Genomic DNA, 21,246 nt, shown 5'->3' on the forward strand with positions numbered 1-21,246 from the left:
AAGCAGCTTATTTTGATGATTTCTCCACTGTACCCCCAAATTACATTGCTCTTTTTCTCTGACTAATACCACATTTTTCATGTTTGTTTTGTTCTTGTAATCGTTGTCTCTTCCGTTTGATTTTTCTCCTATTTTTTTTTTGTCTGTGTCAGGTGGGGTATTTGTCTCAATTTTTAAGAGTTATAAACTTGGCACTCAAAAGGAGGAATTTCTGGGACTTACATGAAGAAAGGCAGTTTAGTGGTTGCAGGTTATTCTGCTGTAAGAAGAAATCCAGSTTGCAGCATTTCAGCTTCTCTAACATTGCTTCAGATCCCAGCCTAGAATTTCCTTYTCTCTTCTCTTGGCATGGGGATCAGATACCATGGAAAGGATTTTATCAAAGGATTTGAATGAAGGTGTTTCTTTCTACAGAGGCCATCACAGGACCTGAGAAGATTGAACTGAAGGTTATAAATGTCTGTATTTATCCTTAAAAATACCATAAATACTTGCCTTAGTCCGTACCCTCTTAGCAAAATTCTCTAAATATTAAAACTGAAGGTAGCATGAAATTTTAATTATCATATGACTTCAGCTCAAAATAACATTCTTTTGTAAATGCCTCATGAAATCTGTGCATTTGTGTTTTCACACTTAARCATTTTTTTTCTAGAAAAAAGTGCCAAAAATGTGCTGGCTTATTTGTAGCCTGCTKCTATATTATAACAATTAAGTTGCCATTTGACGTGGAAAAGTGACTAAATGGTGATACTCAGCTGGAAAATGTGCTGTTATGTTCTATTGTTAGTAACTTTATAAACCATTATTACTTGAGTGCTGTAAAGCCAATAAAGGCCTTGAAGCACAAAGAATGTGTGTGTCTTACACATCTTACCTGTGCCTAATGAAATTTAGCACACATATGGTCTTTGCACATCAGAAGAACTTGGCCAGACTTGTGCCTCCTTTTAGAGGAATATTGGAAGTTTTGCATCCTTTCTATTCTGTTGCCTGCATCATATTTTCTGAGTACTGAAAAAGCAAGGATTAACAGAGTTTTAAGAATTYTTAGGAAAAGAAAAATCAGTCTTTCAGAACCAGCTCCATGTGTCTGCAGGTAATTAAAAAACCAGAATTTCAGTGTGCAGTGCTGGATTCAGGGCAGCAACTGGTTTATTCACCTAAGAACTAACAAGCACTGAGAAAAACAGAGGCTTTCCCACCCCGTGGGGTATTGTTTATGTAGTGGGTTGTAATTCAGATATACTTAATCTCAGTAAACTATTTTTGCTTTCTTACAAGTTGTTAAAAAAACCTCACTACTTAAAGCAAAGAAAAAGAGTGTGTCCATACTTTGAGAAATCAAAGTTGTAATCATACTTTCTTTGCAGAAGTTTGTTAATTATTTGTTACACTGCCATAATTTTATTTTTAAGTTCTCTCTTCAATTCTCAGAAGAAGCACTGCAATTTTACTGAGCACAGTAAACACACTTAGAGCCAACATTAGTCTGTATTTTTTTTTTTTGTTAATGTGACCATTAAAGAAAAATAAAAAGTGAATCTCCTGAGAGGGTTTGGAACCAGTACAGSTTGTCATAGAAAATTGAGTCTTGTAATATTTRTTCTCCTTTTGGCATATATGTTCTRTTTCTTTCCTCAGGGCATTTMGTCATTTATTTTGCTGTATATCACCAAAGACTGACTTTTTTCCWTCTTGCATTAGTGAGATTGATCTACAGCAGTTCTGTATCAATCCKTCCATTGATCAGACTTTGCTTGTCAGTTGTTTGCTCAGCCCACAGCATGTTCTTGGACTCTGCACTGTGTATTGCAGGTATTACACAATACATGARGAGACCCAGCCTCAGTTGTGCTGTCCTGGCCCTGGATGCTTTCAGCAGCATCCTCACCCTCCTCAGAGGCTTTTGGGATGGATGCAGTCATGTGCACCACGATCATGTGCAGATCCCTCTTCTCTGGGGGCCCTGTTACAATCCTGGTGTCACAAATGGCAGTGTGGTTGTGTCCCCTCCGGGGTGTTTGTGCACACAGGTGGGACAGCAGGGCTGTGCTCACACAGCAGGTTGAAGTGCTTTGGAAAAACAAATGATGCCATTTCAGCTCCTTTATCTRTGAAAGGCTGGCTCAAGCCAATGCCAGAAGTTGCTGGTTGGCCAGCAGCTGTGGAATTTATCTTTTTAAAAGTAAAAAAATGGGAAAAGGAGTGAGCATTTGTGTTCAGTGATGTTACTGAAAGAGCCATCCCCAGTAGTGAGCAGGTAACATGCACAGAGGAAATGACACATGCAGCATGTTCCTAAAAATCCCACCATTGTTAGCAGAGAACAAAGGCTCCCCCCCAGAGTATATTGCAGTTACTGTCACATTCCCTCTGACAAAGGGACAGCCTTTCTTAAATTTTTCAGTTTTAGTATTCTAATGCATTATTAAAATATAAAGCCCTTCCACTTTCAACTGAGTTGCTAAGGGAATTACTATTTCAAAATACATTCCAATGTATTTAAGCTTTCTCTACAGCAATTCTCAGTGTTATGTACAAACCCTAATGGTAACAGGCAACATGACTGGTAGTGGGRGACAATTACTTTCTTTGTGAAAGATTTAAAATACAAAAGTAGAAAATATAACAAGTGAATCAAATAGTATGCAGCAACATCTTAAAAGTTTTTCCCTAAAAGGGTGACATTTTTATTCTTTTACATTTGGAGAACAACTGTGTGCACTCTGATAACAGTAACATTGCATGGCATAATACTGTAAGCRTTCTTTTCCCACAAACATCTTATAGAATATGAAAGCCTCTTTCTCTGGAAAAGGAAATGAGCTGAAATACAAATGGAGTTGTTCAATCCTGAAAGGCAGTACAGAATTTGGTTCATTGCTTTCTGTCTCTTGGTGTAAGTACTGAGCAGACCTGCCAACTTAACTTTCTGTTGCTGAAGTGTTASATAATGTGTGGGGGAGTTCCTGTCAGAAGGTAATTCAGTGTACTGGATTTAAACACTGATTTCCTATTATCCTCTGTCGTGGACCTGCAGTTCATGTTTAACAAAATAACCTGCTTTTCTCCATAGCTTCTGTACAACAGGTGCAATGCTGTGTGATGGGATGTATTATGTAAGGGTGAAGCATTTCCTCTGTCAAATATAGGAAAAAGCAGCATTTTTRTTATGAACTGTTGCTATCAGAAAGTGCAATAACCAAAACTCTTGAGGCTTAAGCCAAATGTCCACTCAAGGAACTGAGAAGTCCATCACAAATGCTGTGCTATCACTTTTGTTTTTCTAGTGACAGTGATGAGGAAAAATCAAGAAGAGGYAAATCTCCCAAAGCTGAATTTAAAGATGAAGAGGAGACTGTGACAACAAAACACATCCATATTGCACAAGCTACAGAAATTACCACCATCAGACAGAAACGCTCAGCAAATCCTTCAAAAACCATTGACTTGGGAGCAGCAGCTCATTACACAGGAGATAAAGCAAGTCCAGAACAGAACTCTGCTGCTCATCCTGCACAGCCTACGACAAAGGTGAGACAGCAGGACAGCACAACATCACTTTGGAAACTGTTTTCTTCTATAAGACAATTTGTSCTTTAGGGTAGAATTTTTGTTATGCAGCTTTCAAGGAAACTGTTTTACCAAAAATGTTTAGTTGAATTGTTTTAGTATAGTCAGTTTTACTCTCTTCAGGACAGCAAGGAATTTTGGCCTGAAGTGTTAAAGATTCTATGAAGCTGCACACTTACTGAAAAGTTATCAAAAAACTTTTAAAAAAGCCTTTAGCTTTTCAGTATTTGATTGTACATTTAGCCATRTGATTGTTGGCTGTAAAGACAAATCTGTCATCTCTTCAAAGCAAATGCAAACAAAATCCTCCAAAACCCCAGAAAACTTCTTAAGGCCATGTGATTAATGGAATGCTGAATTGAGATCTGGTGTGATTTCTTCTCCAGGCTGCTGTCCCCTCTGGCAGCAAGTCCTCTAACGACCTGGTTGACCTGCTGTTTGATGGAGCCAGCCAGCCAGCTTCCACAGGTAGGTTTGGGGTTTGTTCCAATTCTGAGGAGAAGCTTGTCTGTTGCCAGAATAAAAGTAAAGTAGATAAAGTGAGAAATGACTTAAAAAAATTTCCAGCTGCCTGGGAAGAACCTTTTGTAGAGAAGTACTGTGTGTGCTATTGCATGGGACTAATAAATGCTAGCAGCASAAAGATTTACTGCCAGATCAGTTTGTCAGAAATTGTGTACGTAATGCAGTTATTTATAATTAACTCTAAAAGCAAGTGCAAGCCATTCATATTCAAGCATTTCTCATAGTGCAGTTCAAAGGCTGGGCAGGTGGAGCTGGATAATCTTCATGGAAGCTTTCATCTGAAAGATATGGCAAACTTGTTTCTTTGTCTTATTTTCTCTTGGCACTTGGTTGATCCAAACCCTAGTACCAAAAAGAAATTACTACCTGAAAGTGAAATGACTCATTTGAAAACACATTCCTTCACTCTAAATATGTAGCAAGTCTGTTAATCGTCATATGGATTTACCCTTATGCTCTCAAAATGCAGTTTCTCTTTAGGAATGTGTTAAATTTCAGTGCAATGTTATGGAATTGGTAGAGGAGGTCAGAGGATTGGTACTTTACTTTCCAAAACCTWAGAGTTTAAATTTAGACTTGTTACTGTGCTTACAGGTTCCTGGTATTACTGGGTTTGTGGTGGCATGGCATAGAAAGAGAAGGGTGCAGTTGGGAGGGAGTGAACTGTACCATGACCCTGCTTTGAATAGCAAATGAAATATGAGCATTTCCTAGAGAGAAACCTTTCAGAGAGCTTCCCATTGCAAATAAGGAATGTCCTTTGTTGGRCAGGACCGTGCTGACAGTGCAGGGGGGTGGGAGTCTCACTGAGCTGAGTGTCTGCTGAGCCCTTGCTTTATAGACATGGTGAAATCACAGAGGCTGCACCAAGAAATGGCAGTTCATAGTGGCTGGAGTGAATAAGAAACAGAAGTAATTTCAYGTGTCTGGTTTTATGAACAAATGCATAAATTTGAGGAAGAACTTAATTTTGTTTAATTTCTTATTTTATTAACTTCACATACAAAGGTGTTCATTGTACATTCATGGAACTGTGGTAGCTCCAAAGTTGTAAGATCCTGGATTAGAACCACTACCCCAGGTCAATACTTAGTTATTTTCCAATTTTTATGAAGAGACTGGAGTATTTTTTTATTTCTAATACAATGTGAATGGTTTTGGTTTTTTTTTTGTCATTGAGAATAGATGTTTCCAGTTCAAAGTGAATCTGCCCATATTTCAAACAGAACTATGGTAGCTTCTATATTACAACGTATTTAAATCTTTCATAGTTGGGTTCTTTGCTGTAGTAAGCCTTTTTTCTTTTATTTTTATTCTTTTTTTCTTCCTTTTCAAAGCAGCATTTAGAAATGGTGCTGAGAASAGACACATTACCAGCTGGTCCTGCTAAATAACCTCTGCTGACCTGAGCAGRCGGATGGAAAGGGTTCATTTGTAGTGACAGATCTCGCATGGGAATCTTTGAGGCTTGCTCATGTTGAGAAGATTAGCACTGTCCTTCACGTGCAGGTCACTTGTTATGACCACTGCTCCTTGCAGCACAGGGTGTGGGAACATTCCCAGTGTCAGGCAAGGCAGAGGGAAAGGGTCAAATGCAGCCTTTGATGTGTCCTGTGAAGGAASTGGCAGGGAAGTGGTGCGAGTTCAGGGAACTCGGGATTTGCTTATCTGTGTGTTTTCAGGTGCAGAGATGTGAAAGGGTTGATTGGCTCAGTGTTACTCTTTACTGGAGCAACACAGTTTGTATRTGAGGGGGTGCTTGGTTGCCATAAAGGAGAAGATGTAAAATCTCTGGTTAGACCTGCTGGGAGCGTTTTTTGCTGTTACTGAAGTTCCTTAACCTTTCTTTAGAGAGTTACTGCATCCAGCTTGATCTCAGTCACCTTTCTCTGAAACTCAGTTTCTCTTGAAAACAAGCAAGAGAGGTGGAAGAAAACTTAACTTGACTGAAAATGTTAAGGGGTTACTTTGGGTCTGAACCTAGCTCTGTTTTTAAAATTAAATTAATCCCTAGGCACTGTCAGGCAGCCCAAGGATAATGGGTGTAGCATGAGAGCATTGATTTTTATTTTTTTTCTTTGAGCATGTGGTCAAGAGTGTGTCATCTGTGTTGCTCATTCAGCATATAAACTCTCAAACCATTAACCTGTTCTGAACTCTGTAAGCATATATGTGGGGAAAAAAATTRCTTGAAAATGTTCATTGCAATAGACAAGGGAAAACGGGATCAGATCCGGTTTTTAGTTTSGTATTTCATCATYCCTTTTMCATTCTCGGGTATCAGTCARAATAAAACTTGTATAAAAAATAGGYGAAATGCTTATTAGATYGCTTCAGATTTTGTGTTGAAGAAATTTCTTAACTTTGTGTGAAGTTCTGTCCCTCTTGAAGAGGTGTTAATAGGGTTTCAGTAGTGTTATGTCTGAAAATTCAGAGATCATCCTTGCATTCTCTGCTCATGTTTTATATCTTGCACTACACACTCAGCAAGAAGACATTTCCCCTTGGAAGAACAGTCGCCTTCCTGGCAGTGTCTACAGTAAAATAACATTAAAAAGAAATACAAGTACACATGTATTAGGAAGTGAATGGTTCCTTTTATTACTGCTGGCCATTTATTAAAAAGGAGATGGTTCTGGTTTAATTAACCCAGTTGAGAGTAGCAGATGGGGCAGAATGTCTTGCAGCGATAAGACAATTCCGAAATGGCACCAGATGTTGGAAGCTGTCCCTGGTGGTGTTTGAGTGCAGCACAGATGTTCCAGTCCCACCTGGCTGCTTCCTAAGCACTGCAGGCTAAGCAGCTGTGATGTAACCTATATAATGTACGCAGAACACTAAAAGCAAAATAATTGAACTGCTGCAGCTTCTTCTGAGGGTGGGACTGCTTGGAGGTGAAATCTTTGAGGACAAACAAATAAGGTCAACTTCTTGGCTTCCTCAGGTCAGTGGAATCCCTGCTTAAGAGCAGTACCAACCATAACTGGGTGATTTTCGTAACTTTTTGGAGTTTGTTTTAAAAAATTAGCTTTACAATATGGTTCGTAATTTTTCTGRTTTTATACCTTGGCTGTATCTTTTTAGTGAAAAATTGTTACTATGCTGCATTCAGAAGTTAATCATTTATATGCTGTACACAAATGTCTAGTTGGAAACTTAATGTTCTTGCTGTGGAAAGGAAGCAAACTTATAAAAAAAATGAACACAAATGCAAGCTCTGTCCTTGAATTGGGATTTCAAGATCATTGCAGAATCATTCATGCTTTAAGTAACACAAAAACTAAATATAACGTGACATGTAATTTTTCATAGGAAGCATAATAAATTAACTTTAATACAATAAGAATGTTTAGCTTTTTTATTATTATTCTCAATTTTTAATTTTAMAAACTGCCAAACTGGTAGCTTCACTCCCTAGTTAAAAACTTATTAATCTTTTTGATTTCTCTGAATTTATTTTTAGAGGTGAGAAAAACTTGCATGTTTTGATTCTTCCCTAGGAAAACAAAACTGCAAGATCTGCAAGGCAGTTGGAAATAATCCAGATTATTGTTGCTCAGGCTTGTATAAACATAGCATGGGGATGAACCGGAAAACAGAGCTGACTGAGGGAGCAGAATCAATAAATCCATCGTGTCAAATACAGAACAGCTTTTCTTCATAAATCCCACATGCAGTTGTTGCAATGGATCTTTGCACAATGCTGTAACAGCTTTTGGCTTCCTTGTGTTTCTAGGTGGATCAAGTGACCCATTTGGAGGATTTGCTGATTTTAGTTCACCTGCTGCTTCAGCAAGTTTCCCATCTTCGCAAGGTAGGATTGATTTAGGGATTGCAGTSCTGTTTAAGGGTGGAAGGAGGGAAGGGGTGCCGTGAGGCATTATTGAAAGTCCTTTCCCTTTCCCATGTAAACCGTGTGTGTGTGTAACTGCACCTCAAGTGCTCTGGGAGGAAGGAAGATGCAGCCTGGCTCAGTGTATTTGCARGCATTTTACCTGCAGACAAATGAACTTATCACAATACAAGGCCACCATCTGAAAAGATTTCCCTTAAAATTGGACTGGAAAAAAAKAAAGTGTGTTTGGAAACCACCTAAAGTGATCCATTTTCCTTGGCAGAATGTTTGTGGGATTCTGTAGTGCTGCCCAGGCTGAACAGGGARTGGGGAGAGCTGGCTGGCTGTCCTTTGTAAAGTTAATTTGGGCAGGAGTGTTATTTGTGACTGGGGGCTCTCAGCTGGGGTGCAGAATCAAGTGTGAAATGAGAAAAAAACAGCAAAGAGGCCGAGCAGCAAATCTGCCTGGGAGCCAGCTTTTAGTCAGCACGTTTACATCTTTTCCTTTATTCTTCTGTGTTTGGAAAGCTCTACTGAGCATRAGTTAGTTAATATACCTTCATTTACTTGGTAGGAAAGAACTGCTCTTGTTTTTTACAGGCTTTCATAGTCAAACCCAAGATGTTTTGCAAACACAAAGCCGCCTACTATGCAAATAACTCCTGTGTTAATACAGTCTAAATTGATACAATCCTTTATCTGCATTAACATGATTAATCTATTCCAATCACCATTATGCAAGGGACARGGAGTCCTGTGAAATGATTAATCATTCCTGAACAGTGTAAACCCCTCTAGAAATCTTTTCCTTCTTGATTAATCATCTTTGAAGTCCTACTGAAGGGGCAAAACCTTCTCCCTTTTACCCCCACTTCCATTATTGGTGCTCAGTGCAYAGGTCTGAACATAGAAGGAGCACACTCAGCATTTACTTATCTATCAAGAATATTTAAAGTAGGTTTTAATTTTTAATATGTAATACTAATTGAAACATTCTAATATAGTGCCTCTTTGTGAAGAAGATCAAAGCAWATGTTCTAGTAAGGCCCTAAGCTAATGAATATTAGCCCACTTCATGCACTGAAGTTGTTGGCAATACTTGAATTTTGTGAACAAATTTACTCTTCTATTATTCTTTAAATTGTAATGTGTTGGTAAAGAGAGATGACTAAAGGTCGAAGGTGTATGTTGATAAATATTTACATGAAATGTAAAAGACTGCTGAAGCTACTCATGAGTGGGTGGAATACATTACGGAAGCAGCCATTGGATAGAGCAGGAAACAGAACCTGGCCCTCGATTCATCTACCCCAGGTCTGCATGTTTGAGTTCACTCAGCTAAAGAAATCCAAGAGATTATTTAAATGTTCATCAGCACTCAAAATTCATTTCATATGGCAATGCTGTTTGTGATGTGGCTGAAGTATCAAAAGTGGATCAGTGAGAATCAAAAAGCTGAGCTGGCCAGTGGCCCAAGCTCAGAATGTGATTCACTGTGTAGCCTTTTAGCTGTTTCAATGGTGTTGCTTTATATTCAGCATCTTCTGGAAATGTTGTTTTTAAGCTTTTCTTCCCCCATCACTGCTGTGAAGCAACRCTTTCCTTGTTAATAGGGAAACACGTGTTTTAAGAGAGGTAACATCTCCTCCTGCTTAGCTCCAAGGTCTGACATGCTCTCAGTTCACTGGTTTGTGTCACAACATCTGTGATGCTGAAGAGGTGCCCTTGCAGGTGTCTACAAACAGCTCATGCTGTTGGCTCTACCTTCACAGTGAGATACAGGAGAGCTCTGTGTTCTGATTTAAACACTTGTCTCCRAAAACCTCATTTATTGAAATGGAAYAGTGTTTAARTGATGAACTACAAGAGTTCAGCAGAGCTGCTTCTGAGAGAAATGCTTGATCCAAGGTTTAATTTCTGCTTCAAACCAAGGCATTTAGTTCAGAAATAAAATTTARAAAACATAATGGCTTTTATATGAGCACTTCATCGGATGGGAAGTGCTTATTCCTTATCAACTCAAATAAGCATTCCCTGGAAACTTGCTTTCAAAGTTCTGGGGTTTATTCCCCTCAGCATGGTTTTATACAAAGAGCTACAATTGTATACAGCCAGATTTGGATTAGTTATCCATGTCTTTATCATGATGGAATTTGCTTTATCCAGTGGCTTGTTCCTGACAGCTGTTCTCCGCAAATACCAGAATGCCAAGATAAAAAGTTGATAAATATTATCCAAGTTCTCAGTGTTGTTTTCACTAGTCTCCAGTGTACCCCTAAGTTACCTTCCAGTTGTACTTCAGCTGACGAAAACCTGTCCCTGCTTGTCTGGCATCCACAGGTGACATGTTATCAAACATCTTCTGCTTCTGTGTACGGGTGTTTCATATTTCCTTTCCTACCTTGTTAAAATTGTTGGAATATTCATGAGAGGGAATGATGTCCAGATGGARGTTCTACCTGCAGATGTTAATCTGGACGGACACAGATCAGCTCTCATTTGTTTCAGTTCATGGAATTTGGCATTTGCWCAGTGCCTTTCCCTAAGTCTTCTGTCTTCCTTCTCTGTCTTCGTCCCTCCCTCACTGTTGTCTTTCCTTCAGGTACAGCAACAAGTGGAAATGGAGACTTTGGTGACTGGAGTGCCTTCAACCAAGCTTCTCCTTGTCCCAGTGCTTCGTCTGGAGAGCTSTTCAGCAGCACGGCACAGCAGCCAGCTCTAGAGCTCTTCAGTGGCTCACAGYCAGCTCCAGGCCAGCCTCCCGCTGCTTCCAATCCTATGGATCTTTTTGATTTGATGGGACCCTCTCAAACAACCATGACCTCCTCACAAAGCATGAATTTCTCCATGATGAGTTCCAGTTCTGTGGGTGTCAGTTTACCCATGTCCAGATCACAGGTAGGCTGCTGTTGGTTTGCTAATGACCTTCTTGCTGCTCTTTAATCACAGCTTTGAAAATTAATCCATTCCTCTCCTGCAATGCATTAGACCTGGTCACTCAGATGTGATCAGCATTTTKTCCAAAATTTTTAAATTGCCTCCTAAACAGAAAAGTCCTTTTATAAGCCAGTCTTCTTGAACATGGGTTTCATTGCTCTAGGAAGTGTAGCTGCTTTCTTGGAGAAGTTGAGGTTTATATTTTAAAGCCATTCTCCACAGAATGTTACAGGTTTCCAGCCTCAAGTAGAGGGAGGTGAGGTCTGGTCTGTTCTCCAAAAAAAAAGAAGTGCCTGCTGCAGTGGAGAGTGGTTTGGAAATTGTAATGAATCAACTTGATATTAGGAGGAAAAAGTGAGCACGTTTGAGTTCAAAACTTGGCTGCTGCTGGTCACTGTCACTCCACATTGATATGGGACTTGGTCTCTAACTGTGAAACTGCACCTGGCAGCACTGCTTTGGAAGAGCCAAAGTTCATGGTTTAATGGGGTTTTCTTGCCTTCTGTGGAAAACTACACACTTATTGTTTAGTCCTGTTTCCTAAATTGCTTCAAGTAAATCCCAACAAATTTTTCTTTTTCAGCCTCTGCAAAGCATGAACCCCATGATGCCGAAGCCTAACTCACTTTATAATGCAAGGACAGAGATGGTCCAGAAAAATGCAAGCAAAACTCTACCCCCAACTTGGTCAGATCCCAGTGTAAATATCAGTTTGGACAATTTAGTACCTGGGATGCAGCCTTCCAAGCCCCAACAGCCATCGCTTAATACCATGATGCAGCAACAGAGTAAGTGATCATTGTGCTGTTTTTGTGTGCACACTGAGCCCTGTCTGTGTTGCACAGGCTGTCCCTGAGATCTGAGCGTTGTGTTCATTACTGTTTTTTTTACTTTTAGTCACATTTGTTTCATAAACCATTGTGACATTGTAGAAAACATCACTTGTGTCACATGGAGATTGATATGCCAGGGGGCTGGGCAGGTTCTACTGTAGAGCTTGCACCATTGCTGTATCCTGACTTCAAGCTTTCGAATCTTTAGAACTTCTCTGAAATATGGAGAGTATATATTGTTATAAAATTATATTTAAAATTTCTATAGAAGTTTCCTGAGTCATCATTCAGAARACAGGGAAACAAGTGCAATAGAGTCATAGAATCATTCAGGTTGGAAAAGACCTCAGTGATCACTGAGTCCCCACCTTGTCACCAGCCCCAAGCACTGAGTGCCACATTCAGTCCTTYCTTGAACACCTCCAGGGACRGTGACACCACYGTCTCCCTGGACAGCCCCTTCCAATGCCTGACCACCCTTCCAGTGAACAAATTCCTCCTGATGCCCAAATCAGGAAGTAGCTGCAGGTGTGGCCATCGCATCCATGTTCACTGCCGTGACCACACAAGTATTTTAAAATACACGAGAGCTCCTTCAGTATCATCAGATTCTGATCCGTGATTTTTGTGCACTTTTCTCTTTGCTGCAGATATGCAACAACCGATGAATGTCATAACCCARAACTTTGCAGCTGTGAACCTCAGCCCTCAGCCCAACATGATGCCTGTCCGGCCCCAGAGCAACCCGTTGATGGGAGGGCCCATGGGGATGGGAATGCCCAGTGTGATGTCAGGTACGATGGGAATGACCTCCATGGCACCCACGCCSATGATGAACCAGGGAATGATGGGAATGAACATGGGAGTGCCGGCCACAGGAATGGGCACAATAGGAATGGGGGTACCCAATATGGCTATGACCTCTCTGACTCCTGTACAACCTAAGCCAGATGCCTTTGCAAATTTTCCCAATTTTAGCAAATAAAGATTGTAAAATAAATAAATAAAATGAGATTAAAATACAGTAAAGTAAATGGGCAGACTGAATGAAGGATTTTTAGCTGCACAAATATAGCTGGGGAAGGGATGGGAAACACTGATCAATACTTTTTTTTTCTTTATCAGTTAAAGTGTCTACATAAAGAACCAAAAGCTATTTTCTAAGTGTTGAAATAACTAATGTTCAAATTCTGGAGAGGTGAGAGATTCTTCTAAGGAATGTGTTGGATGATTTTGCAAAATAATTTGTATTAAGACCATCAAAAAACCTTTCCTACGTAGAAGAACCAATTTTAACTTTGAGACTTGATGGAAGACTGGATTGGGGACTGGGTAAAAATGTTTGAATCTAATTTTATACTTTTCTTTTTTCTTAAAGAGCTTTGACTTTCTTTTCCCCCTCCCCTGATCGCTTTGTCATAATTGGATCATTCCTTTTACTACCACTGAGTCCACAATTGTGAAGTCACTCAAGTACTATGATCAGTTTTTTATAAGAATATATATTTTTGTCCAAAWATGGCTTACATATGTGACTATGGCTAATTCAAAGGGACCTGGAATGTATATATACTTTTGCTAATGTTCCAGCCACACTGCTGTATTACCCAAATTTTTATTGTAAAAATCCTCTCTCAGCAATTTGGTGATCAACAGATTTTTTGGGGTCTTAACATACTTCTAATGTTATAACTGATATCCCATGCAAGCCTGGGAGAAGCTTTATCCAAGACTGCTGGAAGGTTTCCTTTCAGAAAACTCCAGAAAGTGCACTTTCTTGGAGTTSTTTTCCAGTGGCACTTGGCGTCCTTTGTAGCACCAATGTCCCTAAGGAGCCACTGGTTTAGGGCRTCAGCAGCAGGTGAATCACACTTCAGTGATGTAAATCTATAACCTAACTTAATCCAATGGCATTGGATCCTGACTTTTATACAACACTTGGTGATTCTTTTGTGTAAATATGGCATTAGCAGCTGTGGAATYCAATAGAGGAGTAAAAAAAAAATATATATATATTAATAAAGGAGACCTGTAGCAGTCAAAGATTTTACTGATTTACTGAAAGCAAAAGAATGAATTAAGGTTTTGGGGGGTTTTGTTTTTCCTTCTGTAATTCTGCATTTAAGTTCACATGAATCAAGATTTTAGAATCTGGAACACAAAGACATTGTTATATTCACAAGCTGGGAATATTGTTAAGAATAAGCACTATACTATAGGTATGAAATTTATTGCCTCCCTTTTCTTATGTTGGATTTCTTTTTTATTATTAAATTGATAAAACTTTGTTTCCATTGTATTCATAATGTTCTGTTATACATAACATTAAAATGTTCATTAAAATCAATGTTGGGCTGCTTTTCCTTTCATTCCATTTGACGTTTATGAGAGCATTTGGGAAAAAAAAATAATTATAATTTGGGCAAAGTAATTTTTATAAATAATTTAAAATTGTTTAATGACTTCTTATCTGAAGCCTTTCCTATCTGGCTCTACCGCTAGGAATTAAAAATGAAGCAGGCAAGATATCCTGACCCGCTCCAGCCTTGCTAATGCTCCATCTACAACATTTCTAATTAGGCAGAAATTCATGTACTTCAGCTAAGTGGTAATGAAAAGTGATTCATTTGCTGAATAAGAGATGAGAGTGAGTGTAATTAGCTGACTGCGGTTTTTAATCTTTCAACAATTCAATGTGTTTAAATTAGTTTCAAAGAATAGGAGCTTTCAAGTGTTGTTACATCAAAGTAATCAAGGCAGGCTTCAACGGCTGAGTAGGAGAGATGGCTCTGGTTCCTGTTCTGAAACCTCTACACTTATTTGGAATAATCGTCTTCAAACCCTCTCGTTGGAACAGATGGGAAGACTCAGACTGGTTCAATGTATGCAGAATTGTGGTGGGAAGGAAGCTCCTTCCAGGGCTGGAGATGGGGGCTAAGGAAAGCTAAACCTGTTCTCRGTGTTGTTATCCTGTCGTGCTGGAGGGTGCAGTGCTTCTCAATCCACTTTGGGGGGTTTTTGGATGAATAGGATGAGTCTGTTCCTCTTCCTCATGCTGTCCTGAGGTGGGTTTGGCCAGTGAAATAGCTTTGAGTTGAAGGACCATGTCGCTGTTCAGGTTGTTCACATCTCTTCAGCCTTGGTTTCGCTTCTAATTGACATTAGTGATAATGAAGCAGAATTGCCAGGGGTTGGAGTGACTCCAGTGGAAAGCGTGGTCACTTTGGGGTGGGTCTTTGTGGTTGTGCCRATTAATTACACCTTACTCAAGGGTGCACCAGCTCAGGGAGCAGCTGTACTGCTGGACTGATCCCTGTTCATCCCATGGATCAATATGCTCCTTATGAAGAAGTGTGAGAAGCTTTGACAACCACCCAGTCCTCTGCAGGTGGATGAGAACAAAGYCCTTTGAACCAAAATAAACATCAGAAATGAAACCCTGGAACGAAGATTCCTTCAGAACGTGGGCCAGGTGCATCCCTTTGCATCTTTTCTGCAGTGATGAGAGCCTGGAAGTTTTGTCCCATTATCTCCCCCAGTTCAAGCATGTGGATTATAGGTAGCAGTGCTTAGAACAATATGATTTACATCTTTATTTAAAGACTGAATATAAAATRGGTTTTGCTTAAAGCAATACTGAACTTAAGATAAATACCATAAAATGTTGCCATCTCTGATTTCAGATATAAACAAAATAATACCTTTAAGCTAAAAATAACCTTTTGGATGAAAATACAAATAAAGCTACTGTGGGAATGGAGACAGATCTACCATTTATCAGCTGCTGCCTAGTATAATTTGATATAACCGAAATCATGCTGCTGTGTTAGTACAACTCTTCCTTCATTTTTGAACTCCAACTGTACCTGTAATCTCTTCAGAAGGGTTTGGCTGGGTGGATGCTGTATATGTGTTTACAGAAACAGAATTCAATACACAGAATTACAAGATTCTATGAATTAACTGTCTGGTCCTAAGAATTGAACTTTTACCACTTCTGGATTCTGTAACTTTGAAACTTAGTAAAAGTTGAATTAAAATGAGTGCAATCCTTTGTAAAAATTGCCTTTATAAGAGGAGAAAGGCTCAGCAGAATCCAGCTCTATGTTCAGTTTTTTATAGAATCATTAAAAAAAATGCATCTTGATGTGTACAAAGGAGTAATAAATTCAGCACAGGTGCAAGTTCAGTGATAACCAGAGCATCCACCATGTTCTACAAAAGAAATTATATTCAAAACAGCTAAACAAGGGTATTTATAGCAGCATCTGTTTCAGCTCTRTCTGTCAGCTAAGAACAGTCTGACACAGCTTAGGGGAGGTGGGGGAGGGATTTATCAATGAAGTGTTTACATAATGCAGGCAGGCATTGTATACTCAAGGTGATACCAGCTATAACAGGATAACAAATATCTAAAGACACTTTTATTCTCAGAGGCCTTTGCTCCAGGAGTCACTCTACAAAATTGCCTCCATGTTCCTCTGTGCTTGACTGTAAACACAYTCATAGCACATGACATTTTATAGTGCCATCACTGGCTTCTGATTAAGGCTTTTAATGCTGAGGGGATTTTTGGATTTAATTTTTTTTTTCTTCCAAGTTTTATTCCAAGATGTCACTGACTAAAATTTAGAATTGTTTCAGGTTTTCARTTGTTTCAGGGTTTCAAACTCTTCTTCCTCTCCTGGTGATGGATGTGCAGCTCCTTGGGACGGAGCGGGGCTGTTGCTGTGGGGTCTGAAGGACCAAATGGCCATACAGTTCCCTCCCATCAGCCAGAAACCACAATCCCCAGGAACCTTTTTTGCCCAGATCTCATGAACTTAGAGCTGACTTCAACATTTTAAACATTTCTATAGGCAAAGCGCTTCCAGGAGGTGGTGGTGGGAGGATGATGGTGGTTGTAGCCCTGCTTCTGGGAGCTATCCCTGCTTTTAGGGCTTTGAGGAAAGAAGTTGCAAAGACATCTCGGTGAGCGGAGTTAATGTTGTGAGACTSAGAAGGATGGCCCCTGCAATTTGTAAGTCAATCTGTACAGCCTGTTCAATGATCTGGTCACAGTTTTATCTASCTGGGATGTCATGGAATTTTTCTTCTCTGTGTAAAATGACCTTTAAAAACTGAGATGTGTCTCATTTTMATTTTTTCTGTGTTTCTGCATCCACTATTCATCTAAGGAATTATAAGAGGAAAGAAATTCTGAAGAAKGGGGGAAATAAAGAAAGGTGCTTTTGCAGAACTCAGTGTATCCCTGGATTCTGCAGCTGGGGCTTCTTCACACGGAGAGATCCAGTCYCTACATCTATGTAAATTCTGCATGTTTACAGCACAGCGAGGGYTCAGCTCATCTCTGTTTTTAAAAATGTCTTTACTCCTCACAAATTTGCAGATTTTCTTTTTTTTAAAATCATACCATAAGGTACTGGCTCAGTAATTAACTGGTTCTTTAATCGAGCTACAATCACTTTGTTTCATGAGAAGGGAAAAAAAGAATGTATACCAAGACAGAGCTACTTTCGACATCTGGGAACCTCCTAACAGCTGGCTATCTAATGAATATGCATCTGCTTAAGAGGCTGTAGGCCATTAATAAACCAATAGATATAAAACAGAAACAATCTTTGTCAGCTTCAAATGAGATTGGATGCAATGTGCTGTGAAGTGTCACTGTCACATTGAATCGAGCCGGGGAGGTTAACGGCAGCTCCGCGCTACTGGCGGCTCCACAGCGGAAAAGGCGGAAAAGCGGCTCCAGCACTGGGTGCAGGGACAGGGCTGGGCCCGCCGAGCTCTGCSAGTGGCTTCTGTTGCGTTTTCCTTCTCATTTCTCCTGGTACCAGTTGGGTTTGAGGCACTGGTGACCTTTTATTTGCCACTCCAGCAGTWGTGTCTTTTTGGGTCTGACAGAGGAGGATGTGGGGTTTCCCACACAAATGATTCGAGCGACATGGGAATCGCTCACGTGAATAAATGACTGGGGAGAAGTTACAGGAAYGTGATAAAAATGCACCTATTTGACTGAGACCTGGGGCTTTGTGACGAGGCTCAGAACAGCTCCTGAGCCATGTTGTACAACAGGATTGTTGTAGGGTGAAATAAATACCCTTAAAACAATGACAGCAACCTCATGTGACTGCAGATATCTCTGACCCCSTAAGAGTTGTATCTGTGCTTGTTCTAAGGTGGGAAGCATCAGATGTTGTCCCAAGCAYTTGCATGTACCAGCATTTGGTACCTTAGAGTTGTTCGGCACCTTTGTTTCACGTGGCAGTTCCCATAAAATGTGGATTTAGKTGCCCCTGGGATGGGGGAAGGGGCAGTTGTTTTTTTATTTTTTATTTGGGGAACTAGAGTAGTAGTCTGGTACCTTACCTGCTCTCTGCTTTAGAGCCAGATTTACACCATGTATGTTTCAGTTCCCAGGAAACTCTGTAAATTGAGATTTGGGGTAGTTTTCTTTGCAGCTCAGTTGTAGAGGGCAGTCCTGGGCTTAGCAGAAATTGTAACAGGAAGCTTTTTGCCCCCTGATTTACAGGTTTTCATTACAAGAAAATTGAAGCAAGAGAAGTTAAAATGGAAAGTGCTCTGTAATTACTGCAGATCTTTTCTAGCAGCATCTCAAGAGAGAAAACTTGCACTCTTTATCATCTTATCAATATAATTTAAGCCAAAATCTGTTAATAAGATTGACTTAATTCCTAGAATAGTATTTGTCTTCCCCTTAGTTTTAAGACAGAAGATTATTTGAASTCTCTTTCAGAGTTGCAGCCACACCGGTGACAAATTGAAGAGACTTGAAGTTTTACATCAAGGCTTGGTGTAAAAGGGAGGTGTAAATATCTGCACTACAGCCAAGCATCTTCCTGGCTTCTGCAGGGCTGGAGTTTCTCTCCTTGTTTCGCTGCTGCGCTATCACAGCCCGTGGGAGTTTCTCTCCTTGTTTCGCTGCTGCGCTATCACAGCCCGTGGGCAGCAGCAAGTGCTGACCATGGTGCAGGGTGCAGGTTGGTTACTGAGAGCTGCCCACCTGCCCTCCCCAGAGCTCTGCCTTTCAGCCCCGCAGCAGCAGCACTCTCAGATGCCACCGTTTTATCTTTGAGGCAGACAAAAGAGCGTGAAGCAAAGGACGGCTGTCCTTTAAGTACTTTCACTTTTCAAGGTCATTTGTGGAGCTTTTATCAATCAGAAAGCTAAATCCATACAAAAAGCATCTATAATGAACTGAGCCTATCTCAAACCTTATCCTTTCAGCTGAATACGAATTATCCAGGAAGGTGCTTCAATGGCCACGTTCACCAAGTTCAGCATCTCTGTGAACATTTATAAAGTAAGCAGAGAAGCCACTACTATTGTGGTTTGGCATCTATCAATTTCTTGTCTTTTTTTTCTGTAATTGATTTATTAATTACAGCATCTTAATGATCTATTTAAAATAAATAAGCCATTTACACCATTTCAAAGGTATTTTGTGATGTTCAGCTGATATTAAAATAGCACCAGCCTTATGTGCTTTTTCAGCAAGTGACCTAATTAGTTAATAAAGTAATTGAATATTAAAAAGGATGTTGCAAGTGATTAAAATTTAAGAGCCTTCAGAACATTATTAAAGCTATAAATCATACATCACTGTTTTAATTTGCATAGCTACAGAATTACTAATGGTCCCACATGCATAAGCTACTTGGCAATTAGTCTTTTAACAAACTGTTGGTGATACTATAAAGTTACCAAAATCTTTCCCCATTTTTTATTTGCAAACAAAATCCAGGATTGGAGAACACTAAGGGTTAAATTCCTAAAAGCCAKGAAATTTGGTTTTCAGTTGTCTCTGTACCTGCCCCTGTTTGCCCCTTGTTCCTCCACCTTTCAGGCAGGGGAGCACATCCTCCCAAGTCCCTATAGGTGTGTAAAGGAGATGAGGAAGTGTCTGCTCCCACCTTGAGCTTCCTGACCTGGCTTCCAAGTGGTTTTCCAGCCCAGTCTGATGTACATTGATTTCCATACCTGGTGCTGGGTCATTCTCCATCTTTCTCTCACACATACAGCTGTCAGGGTGCCACTTCCCCTGRACTCCAGGTCCATATGGGGACTGGGCAGACAAAGGGAGCCACTGACTGCCAGCAGTTGTACCTGAGCTTTGTCCCATGGACGTTGCCTTTGGGATGCTGGAGAACTGCACCAGGTGCTCGTCACCTTCCAYTCCCTGTGCTGGGAAACCTCAAATATCTGCAAACAAAAAAGTTGGRAAAATGATGGGATCTTCCTGCCCTGCGCCGGAGGGCAGCGGTGGCGATGAGGGTCAGCTGCCCACGGCCCCTGGCCGAGGCCTCGGGCTGGCTGCAGGCAGGAGGAGAGATAGGATGACAGTTTTCAACTTAATTAGACACAAACTGCACTGGCCAGATGAGCTGCCCTGGTCTCCCCTCTCTCAGGCATCCAGCATCTCCGCAGAAACAGCTCCCGGCCTCGGGAATGACGGCCAGCAGAGCATGGTCCAGTGCACAGGCAGAGAGCAGGTCTGGCTTTGCCTTCAGCACTCACGGCCTGACAAGAGGAAAACCGTGCTGGGGGGCAAAGGGAACGTCCCGGTGTGTGATAGAGCACCACGCCAGAGCACTGAGAGCTGGAGAGAGGGAGAACAGCCGGAGCTCCGGCACAGCCCGTGTCAGTCTGCAGCCTCTTCCCTGGAGCASTCCTGTGCTCTGCACCACATCACTGCCTCCTCCCTGAATCCCATAGCCCSGGGCTCCCACAACACCCAGGACAGGTTTGTTTGCTCCGTTCCAGGGCCAGACTCACACCAAAGGTGAGTGCCTGAGCAGCAGCTGATTTTCCCACCGTTTCTTTGAGAATCGTGGAATGGTTTGGGTTGGAAGGGACCTTAAGTACAATTCTAATCCTCCTGCCAACCAAACCTCTTTCCAATAGACCAGGCTGCTTAGTCCCAWCCAGCCTGGCCTTSAACACTTTCAGGAATGGACAACTTGTGCCAAGGAAGCCAAGAATTTCTCTTATGTCTAACCTCAACTTACCTCTTTCAGCTTGGAGTCATTCCCATCCTTGTCCTGTCACTACATGCTCTTGTCTCCCTCTCTTTGGGAGATGATTTTGGGAGCATCCCAGCCCATCCCAGGGACTGGTGTCTGTGTGGCTCTTGCTCCCTGGTCCTACCCTCACACCCTGCCCAGCTTGATCGCTGCAGGTGACTGCCTGAGTAAGCTGGTACCTTCATCTTGTAAGCCTCAAGTTCTTGGTTTTTTTTGTGTTTTTTTTTTTTAATGGAGCAAAAAAAGACATTACAGAACAGCATTTATATGCGAAACAAAGATATTATTTCACCCAGTCAGCAGAAGCCTTGGTGTAGTTRTAGCTTTTAAAGTGCTACATTACCAGAAGATTTTCTTTTTTGTGCAGCAAAAACTTTTTTWAAGAGTTTCCTTTGAAGCGTTTATTGAGGTCAGGGGCTGCAGCCTTTTGCAATCTCTCCRTGTCAGCCTAGAGCAGTTTGGAAAGCCCTTACACTGGATATTGTGACAAACA

At 40.7% G+C, this 21,246-nt stretch overlaps 1 protein-coding gene across 1 annotated transcript in view; it reads left to right on the forward strand.

The window, feature by feature from the left end:
• The window catches only part of CLINT1 (clathrin interactor 1), a 45,542-nt gene extending 31,549 nt beyond the window's left edge, over nucleotides 1-13,993 (forward strand). Inside the window, exons 7-12 of the mRNA XM_057379405.1 lie at nucleotides 3,294-3,537; nucleotides 3,963-4,044; nucleotides 7,838-7,915; nucleotides 10,539-10,834; nucleotides 11,457-11,661; nucleotides 12,357-13,993. Of these exons, the coding sequence (XP_057235388.1) occupies nucleotides 3,294-3,537; nucleotides 3,963-4,044; nucleotides 7,838-7,915; nucleotides 10,539-10,834; nucleotides 11,457-11,661; nucleotides 12,357-12,691 (1,240 nt within the window). The 3' untranslated portion in view covers nucleotides 12,692-13,993. The remainder of the gene's footprint in view (nucleotides 1-3,293; nucleotides 3,538-3,962; nucleotides 4,045-7,837; nucleotides 7,916-10,538; nucleotides 10,835-11,456; nucleotides 11,662-12,356) is intronic.
• Nucleotides 13,994-21,246: the final 7,253 nt, after the last annotated feature.

The sequence above is a fragment of the Malurus melanocephalus genome, unplaced genomic scaffold, assembly GCF_030028575.1.
Source record: "Malurus melanocephalus ecotype Western Australia unplaced genomic scaffold, MMel_1.1 scaffold_404, whole genome shotgun sequence".
NCBI classification, from domain to species: Eukaryota; Metazoa; Chordata; class Aves; order Passeriformes; family Maluridae; genus Malurus; species Malurus melanocephalus.